At 28.7% G+C, this 14138-nt stretch overlaps 1 protein-coding gene across 2 annotated transcripts; it reads right to left on the bottom strand.

The window, feature by feature from the left end:
• Positions 1 to 7783: 7783 nt before the first annotated feature.
• Positions 7784 to 10402, bottom strand: LOC106418519 (branched-chain-amino-acid aminotransferase 3, chloroplastic). 2 transcript variants are annotated; one of them, XM_048766095.1, is made up of 11 exons: positions 10337 to 10402; positions 9977 to 10240; positions 9791 to 9864; positions 9529 to 9697; positions 9276 to 9455; positions 9060 to 9191; positions 8881 to 8979; positions 8678 to 8794; positions 8402 to 8497; positions 8197 to 8309; positions 7784 to 8117 (listed from the first exon to the last, which is right to left on the bottom strand). In XM_048766095.1, exons 2-11 carry the CDS (start codon positions 10112 to 10114, stop codon positions 8000 to 8002), a joined length of 1236 nt encoding a protein of 411 aa, XP_048622052.1. In that variant the 5' UTR covers positions 10115 to 10240; positions 10337 to 10402; the 3' UTR covers positions 7784 to 7999. The 2 variants fall into 2 exon arrangements, with proteins under 2 accessions (XP_048622052.1, XP_013714695.1); XM_013859241.3 differs by lacking the exon at positions 10337 to 10402 and having other exon boundaries at positions 9977 to 10250.
• Between the last annotated feature and the right edge of the window lie 3736 nt (positions 10403 to 14138).

Here is a 14138-nt window from a genome sequence, read left to right as displayed (position 1 = left end):
TTCCAACAGAAAGAAGAATCAGATTAGAAGATGATGTTTTAAAAATGTTTAACGGAGATCTGGTTGTAATGAAAGGAAATACGACAAATGGGAGTGTTTATCGCTTGGTGGATAGTGTGGTTGTAGGTGAGATACATCTGTGGTGTTTGAATTTTATAGCACAACTATGTGTATCTATAAAATTTGTATACACCAAATAATCAAATAATTAAAAATAACATGAAATTTAAATATGTAAAATTTCATCAATATATATCTATATATGTAAAAGATCAATTATTCTTTCTATTTTACACATATCTATATTTCAAAATATATAAATCTGAAAAAGATTTTTTTATAAATTAATAACTTTATAAATGAATAAATATTATATTTCTATCATTATTAATGTACAAATTTTTTACTGTAGATGAATTTAATTTTTATTTGATATCGATGTTTTTATGAGCGAAAATCTCTGATAACCATTGAATCTGGTTATTACTATTTTTACGTCCAATTTGATTGAAAACCTTTAAGTCTTGCATTTTTACTAGAACTATAAAAGTACACTATAATCTTCTTTGACTTCTGTATTTTTAGTTCAAACAAAAAACTTCTGTATTTTAATTATTTATACATTGATCTCATTCAGTTAATAGTAAAAATAAGAGTGCAGTCATGTGTTTCTAGACGGACAAAAAGGTTGACTGGAGTTGAGATTGGAAACAAAGGCTTTTTAAAAGTCAAAGCAGTTGGAGAAATAAAGTCACGATCGAGTTCTTTCACATTGTTTCTATGCTTTATAAGAAAAATATCACTGAAAAGGTAAATAAAGTTTTAAACTTTGAAGCTAAAGGGTTTAAACAATGTTCAGATTTCAACACCACTTACATGAATGTTGGGGTTTTTAAAGCCCATGTCCAACTCTATATTATCCGACTAGTACGATATTATCTATTTTAGACCTAAAAGGTTGGTTCGCATGGATTTATTTTTGGGTTCATTCACAAAAAACCTCGTACTAATTAGAGTTGAACATCTCTTTATATATTAGACATTGTTTGTCTGATTCTCCAATGTGAGACTTAGTTTGATATTTCACATTCTTCCCCACAAACTAAGAACCACACTCATCTAGTGTTCCACAATTGAATTTCCAAGATCTTCTAACTTGATCTCTACCAATCACTTCTCATTCCTAATTCATAGGATATCATTCATCTTTCGAATGGTATTTCGGTCTTCTTGCAGATTTCTCGTCAACCTGGCTCTGATACCAATGTTGGGATTTATTAAATTCATGTCCAACTCTTTATTGTTTGATTAGTACGATATTGTCCACTTTGGACCTTAGACAAGCCTGCATGGTTTTACTTTTGGTTTATTTTCCAAAAGGCTTCGTACTAATTATAGTTGGACATCTCTTTATATATTAGACATTTTTTGTCTAATTTTCTATGTGAGACTTAGTTTGATATTTCACATTCTTCCTCTCAAAGTGATGACCACACTCATCTCGTGTTCCACAACTGAACTTGATCTCTACCAGACACATCTCATTCCTAACTCATAGGATACCATTCATCTTTTGAAGGGTATTTCGGTTTTCTTGAAGATTTCTTGTCAACCTGGCTATGATACCGATTGTTGGGATTCTTAAAGTTCATGTCCGACTCTATATTATCTGATTAGTACGATAATGTCCATTTTGGGCTTAAGAAATTGGTCTGTATGGATTTACTTTTGGATTTATTCACAAAAAGTCTCGTAATAATTAGAATTGGACATCTCTTTATATATTAGATACTCTTCGTCTAATTCTCCGCCGTGAAATATCAAAGTAACACTCCAGCTAAAGACCACGATGAATTGGTCTTGTAGCGTAGGCCATCTCATCTTCTTTTTGGTTTTCCTAACGTAAACACATAAAAATAAATTTACTTTTTTGCGTAAAGAATAAATAGTTATTAAATCATGGTTTCGAGCTATATAATATGTATAATATACCGCATAAGAATCTTATATACAAATATGTGCATATGTATGTTATTTTTGTAGCATGTGCATATGTATGTAGATTACTAAAATTCTTGAATTTGTCAACATGTGAAGAAAATAATCAAATTGATTGTCGATTAATTGTTTATTTTACTGGTCAATACAATAGAACCTTCCTTAGATAAACATTTAACCAGGAAAGAGTGATACATATATAATAGATTATAGGTTTAACATCGATATGAGCTTGGATCAATATAAAATATAAATGAAGAGGTTCCAATATTTTAATATAGAAATTTATTTTATCTTCGATGATTTAATCTTTTGGCTACTTTTTAGGACCCAATAGTAAACTGTTAGGGAATACTATAAAGGTTAAAAGTACACCTCTCACTCGTTTCCGAATGAACCTTACTGATCATCGAGACTATTAAACCAGACGAACAATTTATCTACTTGAAAATAGTCTATGTGTTGGACTATTACGTTTATTTTATTTCTTATGATTTTTCCTCCAACTAACTTAGTTATTATAAAATATATATCATATTTAATATTTTTTAATATTTTCAAAATATGATATCTAAATGATTTTTTAGTATCTTTTTCTAAGATTACATTTAATAATATTTTTAATAGTTTATATTTTTGATATTTACTTTTAAATTGCAAAATTCGTAATAAATATTAAATATCACTACAAGTGAATATTAATTCATTTTTGATATATATAATAAGAAATAAAATCTATAATATTTATTATACATAATTCATATTCATAATGAAATTGGTAGACTAATTAATAAATATAAAGTTACTTAACCCATTTATTAAATATGTTCTAAATTTTAAAATTCAAAATAATTAGATATACAGAATAATACATATTCGTCCATTTTAAAACTAGTTTAACTTACTAAAGTAAGATATTTAAACTAATAAATATTTTTTATATTTTAATACACATATTCAAATTATAATATTATAATACTAAAATATAATTAAATATATTTGACTTTGTTTAAAAATACAATATTACATTTAGTTCGTATTAATAGCTATACAACTAAAAGATAATCATTATAATAATTTACTATAAAGGTTGTTGGACCTATTTATTAATAACTAAACATATTTTATTTCAAATTTTCTTTAATTAATCAAAAATATAAGCCAATTTAAAATAGAAATAATATTAGAGAAATTAACATATATTCCTAAAAAATCTCCTGGACATTCTAATTAGTTGATAAATTTAATGGATTTTTCATTTTACATAAAAAAATAATTTAGGTAGTTAGATTCAAATTCGCAAAGGCATGAAAGATAATTTCTTAATTGCTATGTATAATCATATAGTATATCATATAACCATGAATAGACCAATCGTTCCATTTTTTTCTTAACTTGAGTTTATTATGTCTGGTATAAAATTCAATAATTACGCGTCATATGAACGTGAGAAGCCTTAAAAAAAGACACGCAATGTGAGAGAATTTTTATGAAAATGTAAAAGATTTATGAGATATGTTTTTTGTATTGTGAATAAATTGATTATTTTCTATAACTATATTAATTCTATTCATTATTGAATGAAAATTATTTAACAATTCTAACCCCATATCATAAACTCCTATACATTATATACACCCTTAAAACATTAAATTTTTATACATATATATATTATAAAATATAAAATTATTAGAATTGAAATTAGTATATTTTAGGTCACACAAAATATTTGTATACTATTTTGACTAGTTTATACATATATATATATATATATATATATATATATTACTAGTTTATTCAAATTAGTATAGATTAAAGAATCGCAAATCAAATAGTTTATTCAAATTTATATACTATTAAAAAGTATATCATTTTTTTAAATATATATCATAAGATTTATATAGGTTTTTATCGGGTCAACTATTATCACATCGCGTATTAATGATGAGCTTTTGAGTTTTTACCAAATTTTATCAGATTTTTACTTATCACATTTTAACTAAATCCGAACCGGATTATATATAGATCACTGAATCTACCTGTTTGACCACGGATCTGGATCATGTACAAAAACACTAATAAAAATTATTAACAACCCTACAAATATATACTAAATATATCTTATGTCTCACCAGCTCATTTATCTCTTATAACATATACACAAAATATACGTTGTAAAATAAAAATGTACATAAAAATCTTAGATAAATTAATTGATAAATTAAATATATTTTTTTGATAAAATAAATTATATAATTTTAAACAAAATAATTTTCCTTTTTTGATATAATAAAACTTTGTAACTTAATAATGTACATCAAAACAATAACATTAATTTTTATATAACATTGTTATTAACGGAAGAAAATCGGCACTTTTGAAGCGTGGATCAAAATCTAGTCTACTCTATTAAAAGATAAGTATCATTTTATCTACTAATTAGAAGTCATATAGGACCATCTATTTAATTACATTTATTTGATTATTTACATTAGTTTATTAAATATATAGCATTTCAAAAAAACCTCTAAATAATTATAAGGATATCAATAATAAGTCAATTTTATCTATAAATTTAAATTTGGTGATAGAAAAAATCTATTAAGAAAAAATTTAACAAAATCATACGAAAAATTAACTTATTTTTAACTAATGCATATATTAATTTCGAAATAAATAGTATAATATTATTATAAATTAATTTAATTAAATTTTTATGATAATAAAATAAAATAAAATTATAAAATATTTTTATAAATTTTATAAGTATAGCATATATTATATAAAAATAGAAGTAATAAATGAATTGAATAAGAAAATTCTATTAAATTGGTAAACTAATATATTTTAAAAATTAATAAATAAAATGTCATTTACCGTTTAAAAGGATTAAAATATCATTCATCATTTAAAAGGATTAAAATTCAAAAATTATGTAATATTTTTATTACAAAAAATAAAATCCTTAACATATGTTAAACTTTATATCATCTATTTTTTTAATAGCAATAATATATTATCTAAAAATGATTATACAAAATATAATATGAAATCTACTCTATTAAAAGAAATGTACCATTTTATCTACTTTTTAGAAGTCATATAGGACCGGATATTCAATTACATTTATTTGACTATTTACATTATTTTATTAAATATATAAATTTCTAAAAAAAATAAATAATTATAAGGATATCAATAATAAATCAAATTTAGCTGTCAATTTAAATTTGTAATAACAAAATCTGTTAAAAAAAATCTAAAAAAATCTTACAAAACAAATTTAATTTTTTTAATTAATGCATAGATTAATTTCGAAATAAGTATAATATTATTATAAATTAATTTAACTAAAATTTTACTATAAAAAAAAAATAAAATTATATGTTATTTTTATAAATTTTATAAGTATGGTCTGTATTATTTAAAAATAGAAGTAATAAATGAATTAAATATGAAAATTATATTAAATTGGTAAACTAATATATTTTTAAAATTAATAAATATGATACTCATTCTTTTATTTTTTGTTGGGTTTTCTAAGATATCAAAGTTGAGATACTCTATAATAGAATTGCTTTTATGGCTAACCATTATTTTTGCACGGAGACGAATGGACATGGAATAATCGAGGGCTTGAGCTTGAATAAACTGTGGTCACCTTCGACTTGATCTGACCCGGTCCAGCCGGTTTGGACAGGGTGAAACCTTATAAAAGAAACCGGAAATTAATTTTAAATATTAGGCTTCAAAGTTCAAACAAAGACTATCTTATATATTAAAATAAAAGTTACAACCTTGATTCATGTGTGATTTTTTTTAAAAATGGACATATTCCTATAAAGTCATGTTACATTTAATCTATAATTTTATCATTTAAATTTTGGGTCTACCAGAAATTTTTATTGGGCTTTCAATAATTAGATTTAAACAATATTATACCTCCATATGTTAATTGTAATACTATACCTCCATATGTTAATTATTTAAATATTTGTCGATGTTAACTTTTAAAATTATAAAGATTTTTTTTTAAATAACAAAAATCATATTATCTAACAATGATTAATTTTTACTACCTTAAATGCTTAAACCAATGAAATTTTTTTTAAACTATATAGTTTATTTTAAAAATTAAACAAAAACTAAATGTTTAATTATTTACTTGATAATATAAATCTATGAAGCGAAAAGTTTAATTTCTTAAAAACTTTCTAAATTTGTGAAATGTTACAATATTTTTGAATATGATAATAAAACAATATTTTACTAATCTTTATATATATAGTTACGATTTTAATAATGAAATAATATTCCGAAAATATATATATAGAAGAAGATACAAATACATGTGAAAGTTTGAAACAATCTATTCAATGAAAAAAATATACCGTAAACTTATTATGTTTTAAAAATTGATAGACACATATATATTATAATATATACCAATTTAGAATTGAAAACAAAATGTTTATATAAAATAAATGAAAACAAAAACTCGCGCGGTTACGCGGATCGAGATCTAGTTTAAATATTAAAAGAGACGTACCATTTTATCTACTATTTAGAATTCATATAGGACCGGATATTTAATTACATTTATTTGACTATTTACATTATTTTATTAAATATATAAAATTTCTAAAAAAAATAAATAATTATAAGGATATCAATAATAAATCAATTTTAGCTGTAAATTTAAATTTGTAATAACAAAATCTGTTAAGAAAAAATCTAACAAAATCTTACAAAACAAATTTTTTTTAATTAATGCATAGATTAATTTCGAAATAAGTATAATATTATTATAAATTAATTTTATTAAAATTTTATTATAAAAAGTAAAATAAAATTATACGTTATTTTTATAAATTTTATAAGTATAGTCTGTATTATTTAAAAATAGAAGTAATAAATAAATTAAATATGAAAATTATATTAAATTGGTAAACTAATATATTTGTAAAATTAATAAATATGATACTCATTCTTTATTTTTTTGTTGGGTTTTCTAAGATATCAAAGTTGAGATACTCTATAATTAGGGGTGGGCACGTCGGTTATTTTATCGGTTCAGTTCGAGTTTGGTTCGGTTTGGTTAGTTCGGTTCTAGAATTTTTCCAGCTGAAGTAAGTAGGGGTTATTGGTTGTTGTATTTTAATGGATTTGAAAATCCGAACTAAATCTAGTGTTATTGGTTCTATGATTTTCAAATCAGTATTAAAATCATGTGTTATTGGTTTAATGATTCATAAATTCTGTATCAAATCAAGTGTTATTCAATCATACGGATTTACTAATATATTTGATTTTATAATGGATTTGAATGGATTTGTTTGGATTTCTTAGTTAAAAATACAAAGACTCAAATCCGAGGGAAAACCTCCGGATTTGCATATTTTACTTGGATTTATAAATACTATATGGATTTCTAAATCAATCAAAATATATAAACCAATAACACCTCCTAAACCATAGTTAGTTTGGTTTGAATCGATTTCGGTTTGATTATGTTTGGTTCGGTTTATATTCGGTTTGGTTTGTATTCGATTCGGTTCGGTTTAAACGAATTTCTCTTAGTTTATTTATTGGACAAGAAATCATGTTTTAATACATAAATGTATAGACTATAATAGAATTGCTCTTATGGCTAACCATTATTTTTGCACGGAGACGAATGGACATGGAAAAATCGAGGGTTTGAGCTTGATGAATAAACTGTGGTCACCTTCGACTTGATTTGACCCGGTCCAGCCGGTTTGGACAGGGTGAAACATTATAAAAGAAACCGGAAATTAGTTTTAAATATTAGGCTTCAAAGTGCAAACAAAGACTGAAGTATACCGACATCTACTAATCGTGAAGCAGCTAAGTTGTAAGATGTCGACTTTTGAGATCGAACCAAGTTTTTAAAACAATCCAACTTGTAGTTTTACGAATAAGAATGAGAGACTCATACGAGGATGAAAAATAAAACCGAAAACACTGGTGTAGAGTTTTTCTAACTCAGATTCAGAGTCCAGTTCATGTTGTCCTCGCTCAGACCCATCTGCAAGCTTGTCAGAACGGTGTAGAGTTTCTCCGAGACGGGTCCAAAGCTACCTTCTCCATAAGATACTCTGCGTGTGCATATTATTGAGGATGAGAAACACTCTTGTGAAATGCAATAAAAGCACATTTTATAGGCTTGTTTAATACCTTTTGCCTTTGTGCGTAATGCTTCCAACTGGAGAGACAACCACGGCGGTTCCTGTGCAGAAAACCTCGTCAGCTTCTAGTAACTCGTCAACTGTCACATTCCGTTCCTCCACCTGCATGATTACCAAATAAACATGCTCTGTGACCATTTGCTACTTGTGGTACTTTGATCCTCTTTTCAAGATGTGAGTATAATTGAGATTACCTTAAAACCTTGGGTACGAGCCACGTCGATTATACTTTTCCGCGTAATCCCTGGTAAGATTGTTCCTTTTATATCAGGAGTAGAGATCACATTGTCCTGTCAAAGACAGTAAGTCAGAAACAATTTATTTGGTAAGAACGGTTTCTTTTATAAGAGATTTAGTAGCTTGAGATGCTTGCTAACAAGGTGTCAGAATCTTAATCTCATCTAAAACGCCTTGTGAACTTAGACTGATAAGTGGAGAGACATCTTATAGAATGTAAATGGAGTTTTTACCTTGACAATGAAGATATTGCAAGAGGAGACCTCTTCAAGGTATCGTTTGTGAACGCAATCAAGGTACAAAACGTCGGAATATCCTTTAGATTTCGCAATCGACTGTGCTTTCAGTACCTATGTTATGAGTTGTATGTGTGTGTGAGTGAGTAAGTAAGCACAAAAGCCAGTATCAATTTATTCACCAAATCAGATTTACTTACTGCAGCGTAGTTGCCGATGGTCTTAACACCACCGGTACCACCAGGTGTTGCACGGTGAAATTCACTTTCCACAATCAAATTGATTGGTGCCACACCTTCCTGAGAGAAACGGAGAAGTTGCATTAAACAACAATCTACAATGTTTAGATCTTTACTGAAAGGAGGAACGTTGAAAAAACCTTGAAGTAGTTTCCAACAGGAGAAACATAGACAAGGAAAGTATATTCTGGAGCAGGGGCAAGACCAAGAACAGCTCCAGTTCCCATTAGCAACGGTCTAATATACAAAGAACCTTTCCCTGCAGGTGGAACCTGATAACAACAATACATCGATTAACTCATCATAACAGCAAACAAATTTCTTAATAAACTTTATTTGCGTATCATTTATTTTACCCAACGTTTGTTTGCTAATACGGTTGCTTTGACAGCTTTGACAAACTGGTCAATGGTAGGAGCAGGCATACACATCCTCTCGGCGCCACTTCTCATACGATTTGCATTCTCTTCAGGACGAAAGAGGAGGATGTTCTTACCGTCTTGCTTTCTGTAAGCTTTCATTCCTTCGAACAGTCCCTACAGACAGAAGCACACACAACTAGTAAGACTCAATAACAGTAAAGGAGGTGACTTTTGAAGAAACAAAAACCTGTCCATAGTTGAGAACACCAGCAGATGGGCTGACTTCAATGTTCCCAAAAAGTTGCAATTCACCCTTTGAGAACTCCCCATCGAGGTTGCATTTCATGACGTACATGTAATCAGTCGGCTTAAGACCGAACCCTATGTTGTCCCAATCTATGTCTGCTACCTCCGCACTATATATATTCAACAATGTAATAAAACCCCAGAGTCGTCTCATCATCAAATTCAAATAAGGGTACCCCAAAATGATTTTGAATACAACGAACCTGGAAGACGAATTGGAGAGGACGGCGTTGCAACGAGTAAGGGAGGTTCCGCCATTGGAAGAAGAATGCTGAAGCTGTGAATATATATATAATCGGAGAAAAAAAAATGGGTAAAGAAGATGATAACAATTTGAGAAATTAATATAACAGTGGAGAAGGAAGACGAAGAAGAAGAAGAAGATAGACCTTGATGGAGGAGGAGCAAGATGACGGAGATAGGTTCCGAGTAGTGGAGAAGGAGTGGAGGCGCGTGGTAAAGGCGCGTGGTGAAGGACAAAGTAAGTAGTTTTGACTCAGGCTCGGGGAAATGGTTGCTCTCTCCATCTCTTTGTGAAACACAAAAAAAAATGTGTAATGATTTGCTTCTTCTTCTTCTTCCCTCTTTGGGTGTCTGTAAGACGAGACCCACAATGAGTGACGGACGAGGCTCTTCTCTTTTGCCCTAACACCCTATTTTCATGTGTTTAAATCTTTAAATCATTTTTTTCTCAAATTAGCTAAAAGGCGAATAAAAAACATTTAACAGAAATAATCGAAAATGTTTACCTAAAAACACCAAAACTGTTTTGACTCAAAATGATTAAAACACAAGAAAAAAGATCACTCATAAAATACCTAAAATGTCTATTCACCTAACTACATACTAATGTACTTGGATAACTCCAAAAATATACGTGCGTTTCTGTGTTTATCATATCTACTTTTATATATGAACTGGGCCTGTACAGGATTTGGATCGAGTCGAAATATGAGCACCGGGAAAAAGCTTTACATTTATTTCCAAACAGTGTCACGTGCGATAGCAGCGGTGAACATGTGGTGAGCAACAAAAACCAAGTCAGGCCCATGATTTGGTTAACTTTTTGGTCTGTCTAAATTTTCTAAGTTTCAGGTTTTTCATCCAAAATCTTACATATAAAACATAAATCATTCAAATTGAAGTGAAGTTGAACTAGTTGACGACCTTTAACTATTATTATTAGATTCTTAGCCTAATTGACGACCTTTAATTATTATTATTAGATTCTTAGCCTTTTTAGATTATTTTGTCGTCTATCTATCACAATACTAAAAGCACAATATAGTGAGCAATTAGGCTATCCACATCATCAAAAATAATCATCCAATCAGTTCATTTTGTTTTTACACATTAGACGGGCTTCAATTACGTCTGGGCTTCAAGTTTTTCTTTCATTTGCAGTGGGCTTATGTGTGGGCTTTAGTTTATTCTCATTTTGGACTTATCAAACCTAGATTTCATTTTTGCGACACAATATTTGGTTTTACTATTTTAGATTTCCTTTTCCCCCTTAGTATTTGGGCATGATATCTCTAGATATATCTTTTAGTCGTCTATATGCCATTAACGTCATAACATACTACCATAACATCTTTTGTCAAATACGAACAAAATATTATAATATTTTGTTTAGTGAACTAAATGAACAACTCCGTTGTCTTTAATAAATATATTAGAGCAGGATGTTGTTTCTACCAAACTTGTATAATGCACAATGGACCAAAATTAGAAGCGGCATGGCTGCATTATTATGGCCACCCCTATGGATCGTAATTTTCCATAACTTGCAAGCTTTCAATTAGAAACATAAGTAATTACGTTAGCAAATTATTATTCATACAAAATTTAGTTAACAAAAAAAAATAACAACACAAAATATTTAAAATCATCTTGAACTCACAAAATTTAGTTAACAAAAAAATAAAAACACAAAATATTTAAAATCATCTTGAACTCGCTTTTTCACTCGCAACAAGATTTTACTTTGACAGCTCAATCAAATACGTCAAGCACTTCAAAGGACGGATAAAAAAACATCAAGAAGATAAAAGCTAGAGAGGAAAAGAAAAACTTCAACCTCTTTGTTCGTTTTACAAATTGTTTTTTGTTTTTTTATCTTTCTAAAGAACAATTTCGTTCATTTACAAATTTTATCTCTATTTTTAAAATACATAGCCTAGATAAACTTATTTATAAAAGGAAAAATTCATAAAAATTTACCCCTTTTAAAAATAATATCAAATAAAAATATCAACGTTGATCAGCTTGATAGATTTTTTTTGAGACAAATTAATGTTTTCTAAAATGTTAAAAAAACTATAAAGAGTTTTGGAGAATTTGGGGAGTATTGTTAGATGGTTCTACTAAAACCATATAAATGATGAAAATATTTTTAAATTCAAAAATCAGATACGGTTTTACTAAACTAATAAAATGGAATTCAATTATATTGTAGTATAATTACATATAGACTATAAAATTGAGAATTAAATTATAGATGGGATGAAACTGGTCTCCACAAAAGGGATCTATTTAATATTCCCCAACAGTTCTGACATCTCCTCCCCGTTTTGTATTAGGTGCATTAATGTTTTAGATTTATTGGGCACATGAAACTCATCGTTGGGCATCATCTCCAGCAACGTCCAGTCCTTGACTGATCACGGGGAAGGAGATTGTTGGTACACATACAACCTAAAGAGTAAGCAAATTGTATTCCATATTACCACCCAACTTCTTAATGCTTCCATAGTAATGATATCCCTCAACTTCTTCCACGCTCATGTCGACAGGAAAGAAGTAAAAAAATATTATTACCCTTTCATATTGAAGATGGAAAGCACTTTCTAATGATTCAATAAAATAAATGGTGCAGAAGGAGAATCCGGAGACGATGTTGGACGAAGACACACAGCTCATGGAACAAAGAGGAACCTAATCCAAATGGCTCAATCTTTACAAACTAGCTTGGGATGTATCGATCCTGTGCCTTAGATATATAATGGGTTCTAAGCTGGCAGCACTCTCCTCTCTCCATTCTTAACACGAAGAATGAAGAGCAAGTTTGTTGTGACTCCTCCAGCTAATGTCACAGAGACTCTTCTAAGTAAGAACCCCATACTATGCTCTAAAAGTCAATCTTTACCATAACATTAATGCATTGTGGCTTGATGAAGGTACTTTCTTGCAGAGGAGATCCCGGTTCAGTACGGTGGTAACGAAAGAGATGATTATATCAAATTCTCCAACGAAGATGTTTCTGAAGTTGTCGTTAAGTCTGGGTCATCTGTAAACATAGAGATCCCAACTTCTGAGGTAATAACTTAAAAAACAAACTCCTTTCTGTGTTCGGGAGTTGTAAAAGATCTATAGCAATATTTTTGTTTAGTCATTTTCTTTTTAAATCAAAATTTATTTCCAGATTGTTGAAGACTTAATTTTTTTTGCATGGGTTCACTGATAAACCCGAAACAGTTGCCAATAAATTCCCTCTAGAGACAATGGTGCTAAGTGTTATTATTAATCTTTTTTTGGACAAATTTACCATTCATCTTTTATTCACTACTCAATTCTTGAGCTTGAGACTAGAGATTTGTTTCTTTCTTTAATACATGAACAAAGTGAAACCAAAGCCTCTGAAGATGATACTCAATCTTCAAAAGTATTTGTCAAATTAATTACCGGCGCTAAATGACATGGGACGGGGGAGTATAAATAATTTAGCAACGCGTGTCCCTGAGCTTCGGTTGTTTCTATCCATTGAATACATGGCCGGAGGATGTAATTCCTGCTGCCTCTCCGGGGCACATGGCAACCATTGAAGCCTTTTTTTAATCTTTATTTTAAGTTTCTAATAACTATCCACTAAGTTTCGTGATTTTTAAGCTTTTAGTTCTCTCTCTCTCCTGAGTTATTGCTGATGTCTGGAAGAATCTCAGAAGAAGATATCGTTTGGGGACAAAGTGATCTTTGTACAAAAAGATAGAAAGATTAAATGTTTCTGAAGACTTTCAAGACCATATATACACATAAAGTTTATATATCAAAATCCAAGTTGGGATCCTTTTATAAATTATTTGACTAATAAATTAGCTAAGATACATAAAGAACTTAGAAAGACAATTGCACCAAATTTTAGCAAAAAAAAAGCATAAAAAACTTAGGAAGACAATGTGTGAGACTTGCCCGCCGTTGAAAGTATTTAATCTTGCACCATATATTGGAAACTAATCACTGTCAATTTGTTCCAATGGATTACATTTTTCAAATAATTCGTATGCTCTTTTTGTAACATAGTACGATGAATAACTGGGCTCAAAACATATGTAGTTAGTCTAAAATTAAACACAAAAATTGGTAGTAATTACGATGATTGAAATTTTGAACACATTTCATTGGTAACAGTTACGATGAAAAGAGCGTAAAATGGAGACTCAAACACATCGTGGAGAGTTGTTTAAGGATTTAGACTTAGACCACTTCTTCAAATTATATTCATTCAACAACAATCTTCATAAGTAATTTAAAAGTTGTAAATATTAAACTAAA

Source organism: Brassica napus, chromosome C8, assembly GCF_020379485.1.
Source record: "Brassica napus cultivar Da-Ae chromosome C8, Da-Ae, whole genome shotgun sequence".
NCBI classification, from domain to species: domain Eukaryota; kingdom Viridiplantae; phylum Streptophyta; class Magnoliopsida; order Brassicales; family Brassicaceae; genus Brassica; species Brassica napus.
Note: the sequence above shows the minus strand (reverse complement) of the source record. Positions and strands in the feature narration are given on the sequence as shown.

What these genes read in the sequence shown, in the direction of transcription:
- LOC106418519 (XM_048766095.1), bottom strand. Translation starts at nt 10,114, where the DNA reads ATGGAGAGAGCAACCATTTCCCCGAGCCTGAGTCAAAACTACTTACTT. An exon ending in CTCTCCAATTCGTCTTCCAG is followed by an intron (nt 9,698 to 9,790) that starts GTTCGTTGTATT and finishes GAATATATATAG; the next exon opens with TGCGGAGGTAGCAGACATAG. An exon ending in ATTACGCACAAAGGCAAAAG is followed by an intron (nt 8,118 to 8,196) that starts GTATTAAACAAG and finishes ATGCACACGCAG; the next exon opens with AGTATCTTATGGAGAAGGTA.